Source organism: Megascapheus bottae, chromosome 28 (assembly GCF_031878675.1).
Source record: "Megascapheus bottae isolate mThoBot1 chromosome 28, mThoBot2.hap1, whole genome shotgun sequence".
Taxonomy (NCBI): Eukaryota; Metazoa; Chordata; class Mammalia; order Rodentia; family Geomyidae; genus Megascapheus; species Megascapheus bottae.
In genome coordinates, this window is record NC_143536.1 from 109303 (window position 1) to 133468 (window position 24166).

A 24166-nucleotide genomic window follows, 5' to 3' on the forward strand; every position below is an offset into this window, starting at 1 on the left:
CCTGAGTTGAAGCCCTATGACTGACAAAAAAAATAAAGTTTAAGAGGCAGAAAAAATGTGTGGTGGTGTGGTAAGGTGGTATAGTATGGTAATGTGTGGTTGTGAGATGGTGTTGTAGTGTCTGTGTATGATGTAGTGGTATGGTAATGTGATTTGTGGTAATATGTTGTGCTGTGGTGGTGGGATACTGTGATCAAAGATATTCAGGAAGGATTGTCAGGGAAGTGAGGACCTGGACTATCTGAACATTGCTAGAAAACTGGATTGGCTTGAGGAGGACATAGAAGGAATTCACAACAATTACATTAAAAAAATAAAACACTTAAAAAAAAATGTGTGTGATGACCCTGAGGCTTCAACTGAGGGCCTGGGTGTGACCCCTGTGCATTACTGCAGAAGGCCAGCAATCTAGCACTTGAGCTACATCTCCACTTCTAGCTTCCTTGGTGGCTAATTGGAGATCAGAGTCTCACAGACTTTCTTGCTTGCACTGGAATTGAACTGCTATCCCTTAGATCTCAGCCTCTTGAGTAGCTAGGATTACAGGCATGACATTGGCTAAGCTCTCTTTTTTGAGATGAGGTCTCACTGTGTTTCCCAGGCTTGCCTTGAATTCCTGAGCTCAAGTAATCCTTCTGCTTCAACCTCCCAAACAGTTTGTGTTGTGACTACAGGCTCACACTACCAGGCCAGGTGTGTCCATTCTCTCTCTCTTCCTCTCTCTCTCTTCCTCTCTCTCTCTCTTTCTCTCTCTCTCTCTCTCTCTCTCTTTTCCCCCCCTCCTCCCCCTCCCCTCCCTCTCTCTCTCTCTCATGAAGTCTAAACTCAGGCCCAGCATGCTAGTCATGATCTCTTGCTCAAGGTTGGCACTTTACCACGTACAGCCACAGCTCCTCTTCTGGTTTTCTCGTGGTTAATTGGAGACAAGAGTCTCATGGACTTCCCTGCCTGGGCTGGCTTGAAAACACAATTCTTACCTCTCAGCCTCATGAGTAACTATGATTACACTTGTGAACCACTAGTGCCCAATGTGGCCATTATCTTTTTATCCATTTATGCATGAACACTTTTTTTTTTTTAAAAGATTAGTGACTGTTCCTCTAAAACAACTTAAGCATAATGAAGTATAAAACATACATTTTTGGGGTTCCCCCCACCGCCGCCCTCCAGTCTTGGGGCTTGAATTCAGGGCCTGGGCACTGTGCTTGAGTTTCTTTTATTCAAGGCTAGTGCTCTACCACTTGAGTCACAGTGCCACTTAGGCTTTTTCTGTTTATGTGGTACTGAGGGATTGAACCCAGGGCTTCATGCATGCTAGGCAAGCACTTTACCACAAACCCTTAGTCCCAGCCCCTTGGGGGCATTTAAAAAAAAGACTTTATAGAAAGACTTTGTAAGCTCACCATTGGTGGCTCATACCGGTAATCCTAGCTACTCTGGAGGCTGAGATCTAGGAGCATGGCTTGAAGACAAACCCGAGCAGGAAAGTCTCTGAGATAAGTCTCTTATATCCAATTAACCAGCACAAAGCCAGAAACTGAGCTATGGCTCAAGTGCTAGCAGGGTAGCCTTGCTTAAAAAAGCTCAAGGACAGCACACAGGCTCTGAGTCTAAGCCTCCAATACCTGTTTACACATACACAAAATATAATAGAACTTGTAAAGGACCAGAGGTGGTGGCTCACACTGATAACCTCACCTATTCCGTAGTCAGATTAAGAGAATTGCAGTTTGTGGCCAATCTGGGCAAAAAGTTAAAGAGACCTCATCTCAACAAATAAGGTGGCCATAGGCTAAAGGCAGAGCTCAAATGGGTGAGCTCATGCCTAGCAAACATGAAGCTCTAGATATGTAGGAGGCATAGGTAAAGAATCTTTTTTCTTTTTTTTTTTTTTTGCCAGTCCTGGGCTTGAGCTCAGGGCCTGAGCACTCTCCTTGGACTTTCTCAAGGCTAGAGCTCTACCACTTGAGCCTCAGCACCACTTCTGGCTTTTTTCTATGTATGTGGTACCGAGGAATTGAACCTGGGTCTTCGTGCATGCTAGGCAAGTATTCTACCACTAGGCCAAACTCCTGGCCCCATAGGTGAAGAATCTTAATCCAAGGCCAGCTTAGATAAAAGTCATGAGGATCTGTCTAAAAAGATAAAAGCAAAAGGGGCTATGGCTCAAGTGACACAGGCCCTAAGTATACACCACAGTATTTCCAAAATAAAAATTTGAAAGTATTTATAAACAGAAACAAATGGGCTGGGAGTTTTGCCTAGTGGTTAAAGTGCTTGCCTAGCATGCATGAAGACCCGGGTTCGATTCCTCGGTACCACATACATAGAAAAAAGCCGGAAGTGGTGCTGAGGCTCAAGTAGTGCTGAGGCTCAAGTGGTAGAACTCTAGCCTTGAGAAAGTCCAAAGAGAGTGCTCAGGCCCTGAGCTCAAGCCTAGGACTGGCAAAAAAAAAAAAAAAAAAAAAAAGATAAATAGAAACAAATGACAGTGGCTATGTATTTTCTGCTTCTGCTGGAGAGTAGAAGGCTGAGTATTTTCTGTGTCTACTAAAGTATTTCTGGAGGGTGAAAGTAGCTTAGTGATAGAGTGCATGCATATCATGCATGAAGCCCTTGGTTCAATTCCTCAGAGGCCCATAAACAGAAGTTCAGGGACAGTGCCTAGGCCCTGAGTTCAAGCCCTAGGACTCATTAGCTGGAGAAAAAAAAGAAAAAAGAAAAAGAAAAATCCCTATATTGGTCAGCTAGAACTTATCTTTCTCTTGCAGATGGGGAGCTGGAATTGAACCTTCAATTATTGGTGGATGATCAGTGTAGGAACACCCAAACCATCCATGAAGATGTCAGAATTGCCTCTGTAAAGCCTGACAAGATGGAGGAGACACTCACCTGCATCATCTGCCAAGACCTCCTGCATGACTGTGTGAGGTACGCTTCCTCACACTCCAGGCTGGCTCGGCTCCTGGTAGTCCTAGGTATCTGTGACCTTTGATTACTGAGCACCACCTGTGTCAAGCTGTCTCTGAGGGAAGACTATAGTAGATTGAGGAAAACACATACACCTTAGAGAAAGCTGGGACCAGGTGGACTGTCAGTACTAGAAATCTGAGGGGCTGAAGACAGCCCAGGTTCTGGTTCAGCATATTTATTATTTATTTAGCCAGTCCTAGGGCTTGAACTCAGGAACTGGGCATTATCCCTGAGCTTCTTTTGCTCAAGGCTATCAGTCTACCACTGGAGCCACAGCAGGACTTCCTGTTTTTTTGTATTTATGTGGTACTAAGAAATGGAACCCAGGCCTTCATGCATGCTAGGCAAGCACTCTACCACTAAGCCACATTTCCAGCCCTAGCATATTTATTTATACATAGTTTTTCATAAGGAAGGGAAGGGACAGATCAAGATATTAATAACAAGGTGTATTCAGCAGGTGCTGGCAGCTTTGGCAATACAGGAAACAAGAAGTCTGTGGTTAAGAGAGAACTAAGCTCAATGTTTAGGTTAAAGGAGAAACATCATCTTTCTATGCCTTATGGCCAATTAGCTATGGCCACTTCAGGCCACAGGCATGGGTGATAGGCTCAAGACTGTTGCCCCAAAGAGCTCATTTCTCTGCTCATGCACAAGTGTGACAAGGCTTTATGTCTCTTGTTCCTAACACTTGATGAATAAGAGGAGGAGGCTAAGCATAAACAGCTTTGGGGTTAGCCTTGGTTTTGACTAACATAGATATAATAGGTATCCTAGCAAATCCATTCACTTTGAAAACAGCAGATGAACTATACCAAGCTCTATATACTTCTTAGCTAAAGAAATTTAGTATTTATCATAGATTGAATATACCAAGGGTAGCATTCTCTTTGCTTTTGGATAGGAATCTAGAAGGGAGAACCAACCTACAATTCATTTCTAAACCACTTGGTGCTCTTGCTTATGATCCAGAGATCATGATCTACTCTCCTTTGGCCCTCCTATAAACAGGCACTATGTGACTTTTTATCAGCCCAGACTGACCTGTAGTATTTTTAGGTTGGATGACAGATGGCCTTAAAGTGGGTACAATGGCTTGAATGCAGCCTGCCCTTCTCCCTGGGTGTGCCTACTATAAACCTTTCTCCAAGGGGTCACAGAGGCAAATCTTTGGAGGATTCTGTCTGGAGATGTATTCTTCCTTTCTACTAGTTTGCAGCCCTGCATGCACACATTCTGTGCAGCTTGCTACTCTGGCTGGATGGAACGCTCATCTCTGTGCCCCACCTGCCGCTGTCCAGTGGAACGAATCTGTAAAAACCACATCCTGAACAACCTTGTAGAAGCTTACCTTATCCAGCACCCAGGCAAGTGATCAGATACTCTAGACCTTCTTTTCTTCTGGGGCTGGGGCCTTGTGTTGTTCTGCTTTTAACATTTTTTCCCCCCAGTCCTGGGGCTGGAACTTGGCCTGAGCACTGTCCTTGGGCTTTTTTCCTCAAGGCTAGTGCCCTACCACAGCACCACTTCTGGTTTTTTTCTATGTATGTGGTGCCAAGGAATGGAACCCAGGTCTTTGTGCATGCTAGCCAAGCACTCTTACCACTAGGCCAAACTCCTGGCCCTGAACAGTCTTAAGTGTTTGTTTCTTTCATTTGAATATTCTCTAGGTGCTGCCTTTGAATGACCCTTTGTCCTCTGCATTTAGATAAAAGTCGCAGTGAAGAAGATATGAGAAGTATGGATGCCAGGAATAAAATCACTCAAGATATGCTTCAGCCCAAAGTCAGGAGGTCTTTGTCTGATGAAGAAGGAAGTTCAGAGGACCTGCTAGAGCTGTCAGATGTTGACAGTGAATCCTCAGACATTAGGTAAGTCCTGTGGCTGGCTCAGAGTGGGACATTAACACTGTGCTTAAGTTTTCTCTGGGTTACAGTGTGAAGCCTTAGCAGTGAAGTGTTCCTTTCCTTTTCCCTTTCTTCCTTCTTTACCCTTCCCCTCCTCTCCTCATCATTTGTCTCCCTTCTCGCTTATCTTTTGTACTTTCCTTTCCTCTATCTCCTACTCCTTACTCTCATTCTTCGATTAAACCTAAGGTCTTATGCACATGAGACAAATACACTACTACTGAGCTACACTTCAGTATATCCATCTTATCATTTATATGTATATTCATATATACATTCTTTCACAGAACAGAATGTAGTCTGACATGATGATATTTCCCTATAGTCTCAGTACTCAGGAGGCTAAGGCAGAAGAATCATGACTTTAAGGTCAGCTTGTGCTATGTAGTGAGACACTGTCTCAAAAACCGCCAAAACTAACAAAGGCAAAATAAAATTGTATATTGAAAAATATCTATCATATTGTACATGGGATTCTGAAATATGCCCAACATTTTGGCTGTTTGTTATGCATCAGCTGTGTGTATGCATAGAAATAGTCACATAAAAGAGTGTGTCTGGAGATTAAACCTCTCTGGACTTTTTCTAGACTTTTCTGAGGGGGAAGGACGGGGAGTACTAGAACTTGAACTCAGGGCCTTACCCTTGGGCATGGCTAGTGGCTTCCATGTCTCCAGTCTAGCTTTTTTGCTAGTTACCTGGAATCTCACAGACTTTTTTGCCCAACCTGTCTTTGAAGCACATTCCTCATATCTCAGCCTACAAAGTAGTTAGGATTATAGCTGTGAGCAATTGTCAACATAACCTTATTGGACTTTACATATGTGTTACCCAGTTGGCCATCAGAAAGGTCACCCTGATGTGACGCTGTGGAGGTACACTTGGGGGATTCTCATTGTAGGAGAAGTAGGAATGTTTTTTCTTTACAGATGAGATTGTACATCTCTTCACTGTGCTTTGTCCTTCTCTGATCAAGTCTTACCTTTCTCTGGTTCCTGTCATTGATGTCAGATTTAGAGATTCTCTAACTGAGATGAAAATCTCATGTACTTTTTCTGTCAATTTTGTCCCAAGACCAGGACGCAGACTTGGTCCCTGATGCTTTTGCTCATTGGCTGGTGTTCTAACAATCATACCTCCAACCCCAGATTCTTTCTTTTCTTTCTTTTTTTGCCAGTCCTGGGCTTTGAACTCAGGGCCTGAACACTGTCCTTGGGTTTTCTCAAGACTGGAGCTCTGCCACTTGAGCCTCACCACCACTTCTGGCTTTTTTCTGTGTATGTGGTATTGAGGAATCGAACCAGTGTCTTCGTGAATGCTAGGCAGGCACTGTACCGCTAGGCCAAACTCCTGGCCCTTTTCTAGTAGTTTCTTAAAAAATACAGGTCTGTGTGTGTGTGTACACATACATACACAGGTCAGTTATTTTTTAGGGAAGTGATAGGCAGTGGAGATGAGTAATAGAGAGTTCCTACTGGTTACTTGGGAAATTACCTGGGTAGAGAGCATCTCTCAACTGTTGCATATTATGCTTTGGTTTTGACAAGGAGAGGACCAGTATGTAGTAGGTGGTCCAGCAGTGTCTTTGATGTAGTTTTCTTGTTTGATCCTAGTTTCCTCTCAGCTTTGGAGACTGTGAGCCCATGTCTTGCCAAGTAGGGACTGAGTGGCCTCAAGTGAGTTTCCTGAAACATGTGGAGGGGGAGGAGTGGATCAGGGAAATGGCTGAGCATGCAGCTGCCAGTTGGTGCCAAGCATGTGTGGCAAGTGTGGTCCTCTCCTTCAGACTCTGTTCTGGATGGTGCCCTTTCCAACAGTGGGAACAAGGGAGGTAAGAAAGGCCTGCTCTTTCCCTTCACACACACATGCTAGTGTGGCAGAGAAGCTAGGCAGCAGCAGGTCTGCAGTATGAAAGCTCAGTGACCAGAAACAGGAGATAGTGGTTGGATAGCTTTGACTCAGACAAGCCAAACTGCTAGGACTGGATATTCCATGGCTTCAGTTTCGTTGTGTGCTCTTCTTGCAGTCAGCCATATATCGTGTGCAGACAGTGTCCTGAGTATAGAAGACAAGCTGTGCAGCCCCTTCCCTGCCCAGCACTGGACAGTGAGCTGAGGTCCCCTCAGGCCCTTGGGGGTGACACACCATCAACTTCTACAAGCTTCACAACTGGTGAGACAGTCATTCCATTGTGTTGATTTCTTACTGGATTGTTCTGGTTTGCCGTTTCTCTGATTCCTCTATGACACCTTTCTTATCCTCCAGTCCCCCTGCGTCTGTGGCCTCTTGTTTGCCATAATCAGGATCAGGCGAGTTACTGTTGCTTCGCTGTAGTCTCATCCCTCAGCAGGCAGAGGCAGGAGGATCAAGACTCTAAGACCAGTTTGGGCTAGTTAGGGAGATATTACCTCAAAAATAAAATTAAATAAATAAATGAGAATTAGGATTGGTAAGAAATCAGGCAAATATCTATTTGTTGAGTCTCCCCTACTGGGCATAATTGTTAATTAGTAGTCCTAATTTTAACACTGGGTTCTTCCCTAACCCACTCTTTCACAGATTGTGTCACCCAGGGAAGTTTAAAAAAAAATCAGCATGGTGATCATATAGATCTGTTCCTTAAATAAGAGACTGTCTTTTTTCCAGCACACTGTTCTGAGTTCCCAAAAGCTGCCTCAGGATTCCACAGAGTTGCCCTAAATATTATCCTATCAGTTACCCTTTTCCAGGAGGTGGGCCCCCAGCTGCCATCAAGAAAACTATGGAAGGAGCTGTGGATATGGCTCAGTGGTTGAGTGCATGCTTGGCATGTACACAGCTCTAGTTTCCATCCCAGCATCAAAAAGAGAAAAAAAGAAAAAGCTGGCCAAAGGTACATGTCATTCCAGTTCTCAACCCTATCCACTCTAGTTATTGACAAATGAAAGATGACTTGAGACCCTGGCCTTCTAGCCACTAGTAGACTTGGACATGTCATAATATCATTGACCCAGAATTGTCACTCAGGACAGACACAGGACATTGGCACAGATCTCATGGACAGAACCTCAGGGCTGGGTATTAGATAGATATTGGCCACTGTCAAGGGTTTGACATAACTATTTACCTTGCACCGTGGAAACCACCAGCACTTCCCTTTGAGGCCATGAGACTACTGACTGAAATTGCACATGTAGAATATGTGTTATCCACAGAAAGAACCCTAGACCCCCTAGGTGTTTAGTAGCTGTATTGTGATTTGTTGGCATGTGATGGTTCGTATAGTTCCTAGGTGGACATTGAGTGTTCAGGGGATGTGCCACATGGTCAGAGTTCTGGTGCTAGATCAGTTATTCTTGCCTGCCATAACTGTTATTTGTTAATTGGGAGGATAAAATTGGGTTGTTCTTTTGCCTCCACAGAAATGAAACACACAATTGGTTTGTTTTTATGTTCTTTCTTTGTAGGAAATAGAATGCATTTGTTTGCTGGGCATGGTGGCTTATGCCTGTAATCCTAGCTACTCAGGAGGCTGAGATCTAAGGATCGTGGTTCAAAGCCAGCCTGGGCACTAAAGACTGTAGACTCTGATCTCCAATTAACCACTAGAAAACTGGAAGTAGCGCTGTGGCTCAGGGGGTAGGGTGAAGAGCTCAGGGACAAAGCCCAGGCCCAGGAGTAGGGCAGTAGCCTTGAGCTGAAGAACTCAGGGATAGCGCCAAGGCTCAGAGTTCAAGTCCCATGACTGACAAAAAAAAAAAAGCATTTGATTGATACTTGAAGTCCTGCTACAACCACTGAACCAAAAGACAATGTTTTGAGTCATACTGAGACTTAAACTTAGTACCATGCACCTCCTAGAAAGGTGCTGCATCACCAGCTATACCTCAAGCCCTTTTTGCACAATGGTGGCTGTGGTGGTGACTTGTGTATATACATGTATACTGGGGAATTGTACTCCCTCTCTTGGTTGCTCATGGCTGTTGCTATATTACCTAAGCCATACCTCCACTTCTGGCTTTTTGCTGGTTATTTGGAGATAAAGAATCTGTTGGGTTTATCTGCTGAGGCTGGCTCTAAACTATCCTCAGGCTTCTTAGTAGCTGGGATTCCAGGTGTGAGTCACCAGCACCCAGTTTACATAGATTATTTATTTATTTATTTATTGCAAGTCCTGACTTGAACTCAGAGCCTGAACACTGTCCTTGGGCTTTCTCAAAGCTAGAGCTTTACAACTTGAGCCACAGCACCACTTCCAGTTTTTTCTATGTATGTGGTATGGAGGAATTGAACCCAGGTCTTTGTGCATGCTGGGCAAGCACTCTAAACTACCACTAGGCCAATCTCCCGGCCCCAACATAGATTATTTTTGAAATAAGGTTTCATAGATATGCTTTTCTTTTTTTTGGGGGGGGGGCCCATACATATGCTTGGGTCACAATTTAACTGGACTGGCAGGTGCATGCCACCATGTCTGGTTATTGGTTAAGAAGGGTTCTCATATGTATTCCTCAGACTGACCTCAAACTGAAACCCTCATCACTGTCATAAATAACTAGGTTTTCAGACATACACCCTGGCAGCCAGCCCAAAACACAATTTCTGGTTTTATTTTATTTCATGGGATGGAATAGAGTCCAAATCCTTGTATATTCTGACCAGTAGGTGTACTAATGAGCCAGGCTCCTAATCCCCAATTTTGGCTACTTGTTAGTCTACTTGAACTCTATTACTTGGCATTTTAAGTGGGTCTAGATGCCTTCTTGTCCTCTCCTAAGATCTACCTCTTCCTGTGTACTTCCCACCATCTTCTAAAATGTAAGTCTCTTGTTTGCTGTCCTTCGACTTGTTGTCCTGACATGCTTTGCCATGTATTCTTCAGCAGCCCAGGATTATGTGTGCCCTCTGCAAGGAAGCCATGCCATATGCACCTGCTGCTTCCAGCCCATGCCTGACAGGAGAGTTGAACGTGAGCAGGACCCCCGTGTTGCCCCTCAGCAGTGTGAGTAAGCCAGTGCATCTGATGTGTCCTCCTAGAGGGCTTTCCTGTAGTTCCCCCATGACTCATAAATCAAATGATATTGACTTTGTGTGGAATGTGAAATAAGGATGTACTGCCTTTTTTTTCCCCCACCTGCATAATCAGTTGATCCCATATGACCATGTTAAACAGTCTGTCTTTTCTCACCAGTTAAAAGTACTGCTCCATATAGACCAAGTTTCCATATGTAGGTAGATAGTTGTCTTTCTGGGTTCTGTATCTATGTCCATCCCCAAATCTATACCATAGTTGCTGTACAAAGTCTAGCAGATGAAATATGTTTTTTATAGCGCTTCTCATTAAAACAAAGCTGTTCAAACCCAGGACTGGCTATTAAGTGAAAAGAAGTATAAACTGGTGAGGGTATGAATGGGCCCTTGCTGTACACAAGCTTCTATTCTAGATGTCAGGGTCCCAGCACAAAAGACCACAGCATAAACTTTTCACTGCGATGACAAAGTGCTGTGAACACTTTCCAGGTTGTTCCTGGAAAGGAACCCTCCTGAGACTGGACTTTGTGCAGTTGTCAAGGGCTAGGGTTGGTAAGGCAGGCAGCAACAGCAACAACACCAAACATACACTTGTGGGACTTCAAGGCAACCACTGCCCACTGCTGAGTATCACGTTGACTACTAATTAGTCAACATGTAGCAATCCGGGAAGGGCTTCCAGAATTTGTTGAGGCTAGTTTCCCTGCAGTAAGTAATCTGAATTTTTGACTAATTTCATATAGAATGCTTCCAGACATAGAGACACTACAGACTTAAAAAGACTTAAATGTCTAACCCTATGAGGATTTTAGCTAGGCTTAATATAACATTTCCAGGGTAGTAAACTGTACAGGATATTGGTCATTAAAAAACTGTTCAGGCTGGGAATGTGGCTCAGTGGTAGGGTGCTTGCCTAGCAAGCATGAAGCCCTGGGTTCTATTCCTCATTGCCACATATAAACAGAAAAGCTTGAAGTAGAGTTGTGGCTCACGTGGTAGAGTACTAGCCTTGAGCAAAATAAGTTCAAGGTCAGTGCCTGGGTCATGAGTTCAAGCCCCAGAGATGGTGAACAAAAAAAACTTGGAGCCAGGCGCAGTGGCTCAAGCCTGTAATCCTAGATACTTGGGAGGCTGAGATCTGAGGATGGCAGTTCAAAGCCAGCCCAGGCACTAAAGTCCGTGAGACTCTTATCTCCAATTAACCATCAGAAAACCAGAGGTGGCACTGTGGCTCAAGGGTAGGGTGGTAGTTTTGAGCTGAAGAGCTCAGGAACAGTGCCCAGGCACAGAGTTCCAGCCCCATAACTGACAAACAAAAAATAACAACAAAATAAACAAAAACTAGAAAAAACTATGTTAAGAGCCAAGCATCAGAAGGCCTACCCAGAAGGCCGAGATCTGAGGATCACGGTTCAAAGCCAGCTTGGGTAGGAATGTTTCTGAGACTCTTATTCCCAGTTAACCATCAAATAGCTGGAAGTGAAGCTGTAGCTCAAGAGGTAAAGCACTAGTGTTGAGCAAAAAAATCAGGGATTGTGGCCAGGCTCTGAGTTCAAGCCCAGGACTGTTACAAAAAAAAAAAAAAAATCACGTTTACTAAGGCAAAGTAAGAAGACATTTGTGTCAAGTAGAAAAGGGATATGACTCTAGTTGCTAGTGTGTCACATGGCACATTTTTGAACCTAGAATGAAGCCTGTCAGGCTGTTTGGGTGCTGGGGCAGATGTGACCTGTGAGTCCAGCTCCTTTCTAAAGTCACAGCTTATAATCATCGTAATTCAGTTATCTTTACTGTTGCATATGCACTAAGATGTTGCCTCTGTGCCTTAGTTCTGAGTGAACTCCTTGTACAGAATGTTTTTGAACAATTGAGCTCTGGAATATGGAGCTGAATATTAGATGAGTTCAGGTGTCGCTCTGGGGCCCAACTGACCCAGTGCCCTCTGTCCACAGGTACTGTGTGCCTACAGCCCTTCTGCCACCTGTACTGGGGTTGCAGCCGGAGTGGATGTTTCGGCTGCCTCGCTCCATTCTGCGGTAAGGTCATTTCTTTAGCATTCACTGGTTTTGATGGTTGTGTATGTCTTTGGTGAACTTAAGGACAGGTGGTGGTAGTGTTGAATATGTACTGCTATATGTGTTGAGGGAGAAGTCATTGGTAGTTACTAAGCAATATACCTGGCTTTTCCTGAACTGCAGAGGTTTGCTACTTTGGAAATCTCAAATTCATTTTGACTCCTCAAATTCTTAAGAATAAACTCAATTTCCAATTTCCAATACAGGAAGGAATGATCACCTATATAACCTCAGTGCTTGGGAAGTAGAAGCAGGAAGATCTAGAGTTCCAGACCAGCCTGGGTTACATATTGAATTCAAGGCTAGCCTGGAGTATATAGTGAGATTCTACTGAAGAGAGAGAAAGAGAAGGGGGGAATGTAGGAGGAGGAGAAAGGAGGTGGATCTCTGTGTAACTTTTCCTTTCTATAATCAATAAGGAAAATAAGATTGGTTGTCCTGTTAGGTAAATAATACTTGGACGTGTAACAGACTTATCTTTTCCCTTTCCTCTGGCAGAGCTCAACCTTGGGGACAAGTGTCTAGATGGAGTGTTGAACAACAACAACTACGAGTCAGACATTCTGAAGGTACTACAGGTGCCATCTTCCAGCACCTGTGGGATCAGGGTTGATGCAGTGAAAATCATTACCAGAGTTTTAGGACAAAAACTCCAGCTTCAGTATTCCCAACACACTAGGCTTGGCTACTCCTTCCAAGACACCAATTACAGATACAAATAGTGGTGAAGGGGCAGAAGAAGGAGATTTAATTGGCATGGCTGCATCAGGAAGAATCAAGGGGTTCAATAACCCCAAGTTTGTTTGTTTGTTTGTTTTTCCCCTATAGGATATTGAAAAGAGCTTCCAGATCATTAGGGGAAGAGACAGGAAGCAAATATAGTTAATCAGTCTTGGTCGGACTGTGATGTGGTTGATCATTATCTCAGGATTGGTTATGTAGGCATTATTACCTATGGGGTACATTTGACTCTTGTCACATGTTTATAGATCAATCTTTTTATTCCTAGAATCAAAGATGATCGCAGGTGAGAGATTCGGGAAGAAAGGGTTAAAGGAAAAAATACAGCCAGAGAGGGTCAGAATGAAATCATTTAGGACCTGTGATTAGGCACCCTCATTGAGATTCCCACTATTAAATAATCATTCCATTTCTATGGGAGGTAAAAGGCTGAAGGTCATTTTATTTAGTAACTACTTTCTGCTAATAAAGGGAGCAGTAGAAATCTTGAGATGGAAGACCTTGACAGGGTCAAAATACTTTAAATTTCCTGTGCATTCAGCCATGAGGCAGGATAAGATAGGTTAGGTATCAGCAGTTGCAGAGAGACACTCCTTACATGATTAAGACGTCTAGGTGGAATTAAGAGATACATGACTCAGATTGAAAGACACAGGAGATAGATGAAAATGAAGACAGGGAACTGGGTGCTGGTGGCTCACACCTATACACCTAGGTAATTGGGAGGTTAATAATAAAAAAAATTGCAACCTGAGACTAGTTGTGGCAGAAAAGTTTGGGAGACACCCCTCCCTTCTTAAGCCATAGCTAAGTGTACAGTGATACCTGCTTACTGTCCTGCATGTATAGGAAGCTGATATCAGAGAATCAGTTTGAAGACCAATCCCAAGCAGGAAAGGCCATGAGATGCCATGTCAATGGAAAGAGGCTGGACATTGTGGGATGTGCCTGTCATCTCAGCTATAATGAAAAGCCTAAAAGAGATAGATTACTGGTCCTGGGCAGGCCCAGGCAAAAATCAAGACCACTTCAATAACTAGCTAACAAATTGCTGACGTTGTAGCTCCGTGGTAGAGTACCTGCCTAGCAAATGCAAGGCCCTAAGTTCAAACTTTAGTACTGAAAAAAGAGTTGGCTATATGGCCTGTTTTTCATTTGTGGGCTTGAATGAAAAATCGGTGCTTTTTAGGGAAAAAAATGTTTCTAGGTTCTTATTACAAAGTTAATTTAGAAAGTACTATCTGGGCTGGGAATGGGGCTTTGTGATAGTGTGCCTGCCTAGCGTTCATGAAGCCCTAAGTTTGATTCCTCAGTACCAAAAATAGCAAAGGTCCAAAGTGGCCCTGTGGCTTAAGTGGTAGAGTGCCACTGGAACAATACCCAGGCCCTCAGTTCAAGTCCCAGGATTGGCAAACAAACAAAACATGGTACTGCCTTCCCTCCCATCTTGGGGCTGAGTTACTGTCAGAATTCTGAGCATTTTCTGACCATTAAAGTAGTAGTTCATTCTCTGTATTCCATTTTTACATAGCTGTTTTTCTCCATATTCCAAAAATAAGTATTTGCTTTTGGCTTGTCATACCATGAATTCAAATCCATAGGAATTGTTTCCTGAAAACATGAGTTTTCCTGTACATGTTGGTCCTTTCTTTGGTACCTTTCTTCTCTGAACATATTTCTTCTCATGCTTGAGGAAGCTACTGGCTCAGCTGTTAGAACTACAGCATCAATATTGTACTTTTCTTCTTGACTGCTGAGAGCTTGTCTCCTTCCTTTTTATGTCCAACATACAATGTGGGGCCTTCAGTTTACCTAGACGTACCACTAGGCATGCTTGACTCAATAGTACCATAACTGACTTTTATGTCCATGGTGATACTTTTTTCGTAGGTTTGCACAAAAGGAGCTAACAGCCCCCTATTTCTGAAGGACAGAGATGTCAGTTCCTCAGCATTCCTTGTTATAGGGCTGTGGGGGTTCTAGCAAGGTTTGGTGCCTCATCTGTGTCTGAGTTATGGTTGACTTCACAGTAATTTTGAGAGAATGATAACACACAGAGGATAGCCGTCTTTGTGAAGCCTCAGAGACAGACTTTTAATAAAGCTTGTGAGAGAGAGGTTAACTGGGTGCTTATCTGCTGGCTCTGTGCATATGTTGATGGGGGCTAGGGCCTAATGGCTCATGCCTGTAATTCTAATTACTTAGGAGGCTGAGATCTGAGACTCACAGTCCAAAGCCAGCTCGGGTAGTAAAGTTCAAGAGACTTTATCGCCTATTAACTAGAAGTGGAGCTGTGGCTCAAAGTGATAGAGTGATAACCTTGAGCAGAAAAAGATCAGGGATAGAGCCCAGTCCTTGTGTTCAAGACCTAAAATGGACAAGGCAGGGGGAAAGTTAATGAGGTGGCTCTGCTCTGGTTTTAAACACCTTCATGGGCCTTTTGTGAATTAATTTCCTCTCTTGTCATTTTAGTTTTTCTCACTTTCATTGCCCTTTTTATTTCCCATGACAGAACTACCTTATAACCAAGGGTCTGACATGGAAAAACATGCTGACAGAGTGTCTCATGGCTCTTCAGCGAGGAGTGTTTCTGCTGTCTGGTAAGTTGCATTTCAGGGACTTTGTTTTTTCTAAAACAAACGAGTTTCTAAGGCTATATTTTACCTCCTACAAAGCAGAGAAAATCTGAGAAGCCACAACCAGGCAGTATTACTTGTTTGCTTTTCTACATTTACAGCTTTGACCTTTATCTTCTTTCCAGAGGTGTGTGTGTGTGTGTATGTGTGTGTTTTAAATGAATCTGAACATGCATGACATATTAAAGCACTTCTCTCCCTTTGAGGAGAAGCGGGGGACATGGCTTGGGTAGACCTCATCACCTGTTAGCATGAAGTCGAGGGATGATGGTCTCCAGATTCTAGATTTTCAGATACTTGGTACATCATTACTTGGGAGAGTTGTGCCTTCTCCTCGTGGAGCACATATTACCTGTGCAGTGAGATTATTGCCACTAAGGGAAACTACAGAAATATTAACAAGCAGTTTTTACCTTAGACATAAATTATAATGAGAGGATTGCACTCTTAAGTCAAAATCCCTTTTAGCTGTATCTGTCCTGAGGACATGCTCTGGTAAGTACTCTGCCTGTCAGTGTTCATGCTCAGCATGACCATGTCTACCAGTTGCTTGGAATGCCTTTTGCTTTACAATAGATTTATAATGTTAAAGGCCCACAAAGAAAAGGAGTGGTCTCAGGATATGCAAAAGATAGAAACCCCCTCAGATAAAAACTTGGGCAGTTGGTAATGTAAGTCAGTGACAGAAGCCTTTTCTTCATAGTTGATACTCCAGGTTCTATCTCCAGCACGGGTTCTATCTCTAGCACTGCAACAACATAAATGAATAAAAATAAAAACTAAGCTAGGCACTGACTGGTGGCTCACACTTGTAATCCTAGATACTCAGGAGACTGATATCTGAGGATTGGGGTTCAATCCTGAACAGGAAAGTCCATGAGACTCATATTCAGTTAACCACCACATAGCTGGAAGCCAGGCTGTAGCTCAAAGTGATAGAATACTAGCCTTGATCAGGGATAGTGCCCAGGCCTTGAGTTCAAGGCCCAGGACTGGTGTACACACACACAGTGCAAGAGGGCCAAGTGTGGTGACAGCCAAGGTAGTTATAGGATTGTTGTTTGAGTCCAATCAGGCAAAAGTGAGTGAGACATTTCATCTCATAAACAAGCTGGAGCTGGTAGCTGCTCTCTATAATCCTAGCTGAAATCCAAGGATCATGGTTCAAAGTTAGCCACGCAGGAAAATCTGTGAGACACGTATCTCCAATTAACCAACACAAAGCTGGAGGTAGAAGTGTGGCTCAAGTGGCATAGCTCCAGTCTTGAATGAAAAAGCTAAGGAATAGACCCAGGCCTTGAATTTTGGCCTCAGTTCTGGCGCGCGCGCGCGCGCACACACACACACACACACACACACACACACACACACACACACACACACACACACACACACACACACACACACACACACACACACACACACACACACACACACACACACACACACACACACACACACACACACACACACACACCCCCCCCCCCCCCCCCCCCCCCCCCCCCCCCCCCCCCTCCAATTGTGGTAGTATACCTCGTTAGAAGGCAGAGGGAGAAAAACACACAAACACACACACACACTCCTCCTGCCCCTCTCTCTCTCCAATTGTGGTAGTATACCTCATTAGAAGGCAAAGGGAGAAAAAGATCGTGATATAGGTAAAAGTGCTAGGGGGAAAACAAAACTAAAGCAAAAACATCTGGCTTTGTGGTGTTAAGTGGAGATAAGAGTCTCATGGACTTACCTTCCCAGGCTGGCTTTTTTGTTTTTTTGGCGAGTTCTGGGCTTGAGCTCAGGGTCTGAACACTGTCCTTGGACTTTCTCAAGGCTAGAGCTCTACCACTTGAACCTCAGCACTACTTCCAGCTTTTTTCTATGTATGTGGTGCTGAGGAATCGAACCCTGGTCCTCGTGCAGGCTAGGCAAGCACTCTACCACTAGGCTAAACTCCCAGCCCCAAGGCTGGCTTTGAACCACACAATCATCAGATGTTAGCTAGAGCTTCTAGGTTGAGTCACCATTGCCCAGCTCTTAATATTTTTATGCATTTTTTTTTGCTAGTCCTGGGACTTGAACTCAGGGCCTAGGCACTGTTCTTGACCTTGCTCAAGGCTAGCACTCTACCACTTGAGCCACAGCACCACTTCTAGCTTTTTTGTGTATGTGGTAACCAAGGAATTGAACCCATGGCTTCATGCATGTTAGGCAAGCATTCTACCAGTAGGCCAAACTCCCAACCCTGGACTTCTTAAAATTTTTTTAGTGCACGTGGGATTACTTTTAAAAGGAAAATAAATTGGTTTGGCTGCTGTTTTCCAAATGTATAGCCCATCATTTCTATCTCATTTATGGATCAGTGTTTTAATTTCCCATATTTTAAAGTCCTGTGTCTATTCTGCTATGACATCCAGTATGTTATTTGAGCCCGTGTGCTCTATCCACATGAGGCTGTGTTCTCTTCAGATTACAGAATTACTGGAAACACTGTGTTATGTTACTGCTGTGGCTTACGCAGTTTCCGAGAACTGACCTATCAGTATCGACAGAACATTCCTGCTTCTGAATTGCCAGGTAAGGTGTCCACAGACTGAATTTGGCTTCTTAACCTGTTAATACAGATGTTCAGTTTGGGCCTTGGTGCAGTGCTTGTCATACAATAAAAGTCCTAAGCTTATGCCTATAGACCTAGCTACTTAGGAGACTGAGATCTGGGGATTATGGTTCAAAGCCAACCTGGGCAGGAAAATCCATTAGACTATTGCCACTTAACTACCAGAAAACTGGAAGTGGCATTGTGATTCAAAATGGTTGAATGCTAGCCTTGGTGGAAAAAACTCAAGGACAATGCCCAGGCCCTGAGTTCAAGCTCCATGACCAACAACAACAAAAAGAGTAAGAGTCCCACAAGCCAAGGAAATGGGCAGTTTCAAGATGTTGTTTACTGTAGGACTTTTTGTCGCTGCTAGTCAACGCAGATTTCTAAAGCAAAGATGTCATATTGATCACTGGAGTTATTTTGTTTCCTAGATTTGGTTTTCAGTTAAATTTGTTTTTTCCTTTTCTTAATTCCTAGCAATGTCCAAGGAAACTGGTCATAGAGTGACAAGATACTTTGAATTGAGAGTTTCATCATGTTTCTACTTACACATTCAGTTAGCTGGGTGAATATGTGTGATGTCTAATGTGGATGTATATCTTCTCTTTTCCAGTGGCTGTAACATCCCGTCCTGACTGCTATTGGGGCCGTAACTGCCGCACTCAGGTGAAAGCTCACCATGCAATGTGAGTCAGCCTGAGGGGGTTTATGAGGGGTATAGTTGGCTATAGGTCTTTGAGATTGAGGAAGGCAATAACAGCAGTTAGTCAACTATATTTAAATATATACTAATTTGGAATCTGGGGTATATCAAGAGACCTTGATATTAGTTTGAGACTTGAAAGTATATACTTCTATACGCATACAAAAAAAAATCTTCATGTAGCAATTCTCATTTTCTGAGGTGTTTGTCTATAAATGTCCACCTTCCACCTCTGGAGTTATTTTATCCTAGGTTTAATAGCTTGTGGAAAACATCTGACATACATTTGAGGGTTAGCTCTCTAAGTTAGTGGCTGTGGTTGCTGAGATTGTCCATCCTATGCTACAAGTCCCATTCACACATTCACGTAATGCCATGACAACTGGGCATCATAGTATGAATGATTTAAAAAGTACTATAACTTAGCCACTCTGTACTACCACCACCACCATAGTGTGTCTTTGATGCAGTCTTTTATTATTATTATTTTTAATTATGCAGTACTAAGGCATCAAACCCAGGGCCTCAGGCATGCCAGGCAAGTACTCTACCACTAAGCCCCATTCTCAGTCCTTTGGTGTAGTGTTTTTGTTTTTGTTTTGGTCGGACATAGGGCTTGAACTCTGGGCTTGTGCACTGTTCCTGAGCTCTTCAGTTCAAGGCTACCCCTACCCCTTGAGCCACAGCACCACTTCCCCTTTACTAACTGTATTTTTTGTGTGTGTGTCTTTTCTTTTTTGGTACTGGGGATTGAACCCAGGATGTTGCACTTGCTAGGCAAGTGCTTTGCCACTGAGCTACATCCCAGCTCCACTTCCCCCTTTCTAGTGATAATTGGAGGTAAGAGTCTCATGGTCTTTAGTGCCCGGGCTGGCTTTGAACTGCAATCCTCAGGTCTCAGCTTCCTGAGTAGCTAGGATTACAGGCATGAGTTACTTCGCCCCGGCGGCCCAGCCTTGCCCTGCCCTTAAATAGCTAAGTGACATGATCACTATATAATCCCTGACCAAAACAATGCATTGGCTCAAATTAAGATAATTATGTTAGTACACCCCCATCCACCCTTTCTCACATGGTTCTTCCATTATGGGGTTTTACAGTCCTTTGTATGATTTGGACATTGTCTCCCGGCAGGAAATTCAATCACATCTGTGAACAGACGAGGTTCAAGAACTGATCGTCATCTGAACTGAGCATCAGGGGAGACATGCAGACAGCTGTGGTACATTGGAGACAGAGACTTTTAAGGGCATTTCTGTAGCTTTCCCTAAGTAGTGCTGGGGTGTCTGACTAAGGCACTATGTTGTGACTTTCTTTTGTGGATTTTACCCCTAGGTGAGACTCCCTTGGGTGGCCTGGGAGCCCTAGAGGCAACAGGCCTTTTGATGAGTGCAGGAGGCAGAATGGCCAACTGAAAACTTCCTGCCTGCTAGCTGTCCCCTCCTACAGGGACAATGACAGTGCAGATTTGTGCTTTTGTACCTTTTCCACAACTACAGTTGAATTTGGCATCTCCTTTCAAAAAAGCTTCATGGAAGAAAGAGGGAGGTTTATCAGAAGCATACTATTTAAGCAAAGGGAGCTTAAGTTTACAGCCTATATGATGTACAGATTATTCTGCTGTTGGGAAATCATAGCCTTTTATATATTTTTTATTTTAACAGGTTTGGGGCTTCTAATAAGATTTAAATATCACAAACCGTAGCACAAATAATATAATTTAAATTTTACAAATTGACTGCATTTGTTGATAGTATAATATTTGAAAGGATAAGCATATGTTTTTATTTAAAAAAAAAAATCAGTTGTCCAAAACTGCTACGCCTGGATGTGGATGTCAAGTTAGCAGCTTCTTCTTGAGTGTATGAGTGGAGTTTTCAGCTCCCTAGCACAGGGCTGGCCATGGTCCCTGCTCCCTCTGGAGTTGCCCTCTGGTTGTACCCCCAAAAGCTCTTGATGGGGGTTGCAGGAGGCTTTGCCCCTGTGCCCTTTCTTGCTACATTAGGTTTGCCATGTCATCTGGAATACTTGAAAAAAAATTTTTTTGTTAAAAATCAAAAGGGTTCTTTTTATCTTTCCTTGAAATCACCTGTTATGTTTGTAAACTGGTAACTTTTTGCTTCTTCTCAGGAATACAATTTTCAACTATTGTCTTGCTCTTGATAGTTTTACTGAGAGGCAGTACTCTGTATTTGTGGGAGAAAGTTCTTTTTTGATTCAAATAAACAAGCTGTGTTTGTTTTTCACCTGTGTTGGATTTATGTGTGGAACTTCCACATACTCTCATTGTAATGGAGTCAGGTTCTATGGAGGTTTACTAGTTCTTTACTACTTGTCTTCTAATCTCACAGCAACTTGAGTAACATAGGATGAGGTTGGGTCCCAAACCTGGTAAAAATGCCTCAGAGGGGGCCCTGAGTTTGGCCTAGTGGTAGAGTGCTTACCTAGCATGCACGAAGACCAGGGTTCGATTCCTCAGTACCACATACATAGAAAAAAAGCCGGAAGTGGTGCTGAGGCTCAAGTGGTAGAGTTCTAGCCTTGAGAAAATCCAAGGACAGTGCTCAGGCTCTGAGCTCAAGGCCCAGGACTGGCAAAAAAAAAAAAAAAAAAAAGTCACAGTTCTCTTCATTCCAATGAACCCTGGAAGTCAACAAAGCTGTTTGTCCAGTGTAGATGTGTTTGTTGTCTGTAGCTACGAAAGGAGGGCTGCTATGTGTCTGAGCCTTGAAGAATGGGCTGAGCAATAATTCTCCTACTTCATCTTCAAAAGGTAAAAATGAAAGTAAGACCCAGAGGAATCAGTAGCCTTTTATGCCTAGGGTTAAGTCTCAATATTCTTCCTCTCTCTCTCTCTCTCTCTCTCTCTCTCTCTCTCTCTCTCTCTCTCTCTCTCTCTCTCTCTTCTTTCTTGCCCAGGGTTAAGTCTCAATACTCCTTCCTTCCTTCCTTCCTTCCTTCCTTCCTTCCTTCCTTCCTTCCTTCCTTCCTTCCTTTTGTGTCATAAGACTTGAACTCTGGGCCTGGGCACTGTCCCTGAGCTCTTCAGCTCAAGGCTACCACCCTACCCCTGAGCCACAGCACCACTTCCCCTTTTCTAGTTATTAATTGGAAATAAGATTCTCCCGATCCTTACTGCCCAAGCTGGCTTTGAACCATGATCCTCAGATCTCAGTCTCCTGAGTTGATAGGATTACAGGTGTGAGCCACTGTGCCCGGCATAATAACTCCAGTGCCATTGAGGAGTCTGCTGTAGCTTCTCTGTCCCTCAAAGCAGTGAGTGCATCCCTGGCCCAAGTGAAGAGGCCAAGGAGACCCTGCAGTAATTTTGAGTGTATGGTGGTCAGAAGCCCGGATCTAGCTCTAATCCAAGGGGGCCTTGGGCCTGGGCAGTCATTTCTGGGTGTGGGGTCAAATGCCTGAATAAAGGATTTAAGGGCTTTAGTTTCTCTTCCATCCAATCCCCATAAATCACCAACAGTGTGCAGGCTCCTGCACAGGACTGCCCCTAATGGGGTACTGCAGCTACATATTCAATGGGCTTTTCTGTGGCTCTTGAGCCCATCCTTGGAACAGAACCAACAGATGGGCCCGCAACTGATGCTCACTGAGTTTTTTGTGTTCCCCAGTATAGTAAAAGGGAAAGGCATGCTTCAGGTAATCCCAACTGAAGCTGAGGTCTGGCCTGTCCACCTCTCCATTCTGTCCTTTCTTAGCCTGAAGGGTTCCAAGTGCTAAGCTAGAGGGAAAGTTCCTCAGCTGCTCCAGGAAGTCCTTTGCTGGATTAGCCTGTCAGGACTCTTGACTAGAACTGAGAAAATTCCCTTAAAGCCTAAGCCTACTACAAAGGCTATTTCAAACAGGGTTAATCATCTTTATTACCTGAGGCCAGCATATAGTAGTCTAGAAATTTACCACCAGCCTGAGCTACCTTTTGCCCCAAAGACATGGCGCCTCCATGAGAGAACAGTTCCAGATGGTCCGAGAAGCCAGTAGTTTTAAAACAAAACAAAACAATCATTGGGCCAGGAGTGTGCCCTAGTGGTAGAGTGCTTGCCTAGCAAAGTACGATCCGTGGGTTTAATTCCTCAGTATCACATACACAGCTTCTCTGTGCACAAAGCTAGCACTATACCAACTTGAGCGACAACACCACTTCATGCTTTTCTGTTTATGTGGTACTGAGGAATGGAACCTAAGGCTCCATACATGCATACATGCTAGGCAACCTCTCTACCATTAAACCTCATTTCCAGCCCAAGGACTTACCACTTCTAAATTACTGTATAGTACACTATATATCCGGTGTTATCTGAGCCCCCTAACGGGTGCATACCCATGTCCCTTTGCATGGATGAGGTGCTACTTGTCTTTTCAGCATCATATATTTCTACTGGCGAACAGAGCTGTTAGCAGCCCAAACACCATGCATACCACACACACAGAGGCCATGCACACCTGCCTTCTGGGTCTTCACCATCTCAGGAAATAGCATAACCTCTGTTAGTCTTGACCTTTCTTTCCCACAGAGTGGTTACCATCCCTATGTGGGCAACTTGTGAGTAATAAAACCCAAGGCAACCACAGCATCTTTAGAAGCTGAATCTGCCACCTTTCTGTAACTATTCCTCCACCCCTTGGACCCTCCCTCAGATTTGCTGGTTCTGCTCCAAATCCCTCCTCAGACTTCCGTGTGACTGGCTCCCTATCGTCACGCAGACATAGCTCAAATACTACTTTCTTAAAGGAGACGAGGAAGCCAGCATACTATAAAATGCAGCATGCCTTCCCACTCATCTCTATCCACCTCAGTTTCAGCTCATCAGTAGGCCACAGTAGGTACTGAACACATGTCTAGCAGCCTAGTATTAATGGTAGTCTCTCCCACTCTTAACATCTTGACTTTCCAAGCATCACTCCCATGGTCTGGTCTCCTGCACATAAGGCTGAAATGAGCAGAGTTTGTCCATTGTTACCCCTTGGAGTTCTCTGCATGTTGTTCAGTGCTGAGCTCATAAAGTACCAGTAGATGAGAAACAAAAAGGGGCATATCCAGAGACAATGGAATAATAGTATACGGCAATAAAAAAAAAAATTGAAAAGCCAGGTACCGATAGGCGTGGTGGCTCGTGCTTGTCATCCTAGCTACTCAGGAGGCTAAGATCTGAGGACTGCGGTCCACAGCCTACCTGGGCACTAAAGAACTTGAAACTTTTACCTCCAATTAATCACTAGAAAAGGGGAAGTGGGGCTGTGGCTCAAGGTAGACTTGAGCTGAAGAACTAAGGGATGGCACCCAGGCCCAGAATTCAAGCCCTAGGACTCACAAAAAAATAACAAAAAGCCAGGTGCTGATGGCTTATGCCTTATAATTCTAGCTCAGGATATGTGCCAGTCCAGGCATGAAAGTCTGTAAGACACTTATCTCCAATCAAGTACTCAAGAAAGCAAGGAGTGGCACTAGGGCTTAAGTGACAGGCTGGTAGACCTCTCACCTTGAGCAAAAGAAGCTCAGGGACAGTGCC

General features: G+C 43.9%; 1 protein-coding gene and 1 long non-coding RNA gene across 12 annotated transcripts in view; one reads left to right on the plus strand and one right to left on the minus strand.

Moving 5' to 3' along the window:
• Window positions 1-20887, plus strand: part of Chfr (checkpoint with forkhead and ring finger domains) — a 40572-nt gene extending 19685 nt beyond the window's left edge. For 3 of the 7 annotated variants that reach the window (XM_090320108.1, XM_090320109.1, XM_090320103.1), the window contains exons 7-17: window positions 2772-2931; window positions 4186-4340; window positions 4682-4844; window positions 6907-7052; window positions 9742-9861; window positions 11843-11926; window positions 12464-12534; window positions 15219-15306; window positions 17806-17913; window positions 18416-18503; window positions 19776-20887. In XM_090320108.1, coding sequence (XP_090176234.1) covers window positions 2772-2931; window positions 4186-4340; window positions 4682-4844; window positions 6907-7052; window positions 9742-9861; window positions 11843-11926; window positions 12464-12534; window positions 15219-15306; window positions 17806-17913; window positions 18416-18503; window positions 19776-19818 — 1226 coding nt within the window. In that variant the 3' untranslated portion in view covers window positions 19819-20887. Of the gene's footprint in view, window positions 1-2771; window positions 2932-4185; window positions 4341-4681; window positions 4845-6906; window positions 7053-9741; window positions 9862-11842; window positions 11927-12463; window positions 12535-15218; window positions 15307-17805; window positions 17914-18415; window positions 18504-18551; window positions 18625-19775 lie in introns of all 7 variants that reach the window. The other 4 variants (XM_090320104.1, XM_090320105.1, XM_090320106.1 and 1 more) reach the window with 4 other exon arrangements.
• Window positions 1-24166, minus strand: part of LOC150044898 (uncharacterized) — a 37478-nt gene that overhangs the window by 11626 nt on the left and 1686 nt on the right. For 3 of the 5 annotated variants that reach the window (XR_016532947.1, XR_016532950.1, XR_016532946.1), the window contains exon 2: window positions 2893-3036. The exons of 1 other annotated variant lie outside the window; for it this stretch is intronic. This is a non-coding gene — a long non-coding RNA (uncharacterized LOC150044898). Of the gene's footprint in view, window positions 1-2892; window positions 3037-6374; window positions 6566-24166 lie in introns of all 5 variants that reach the window. One more of the 5 variants, XR_016532949.1, reaches the window with a different exon arrangement.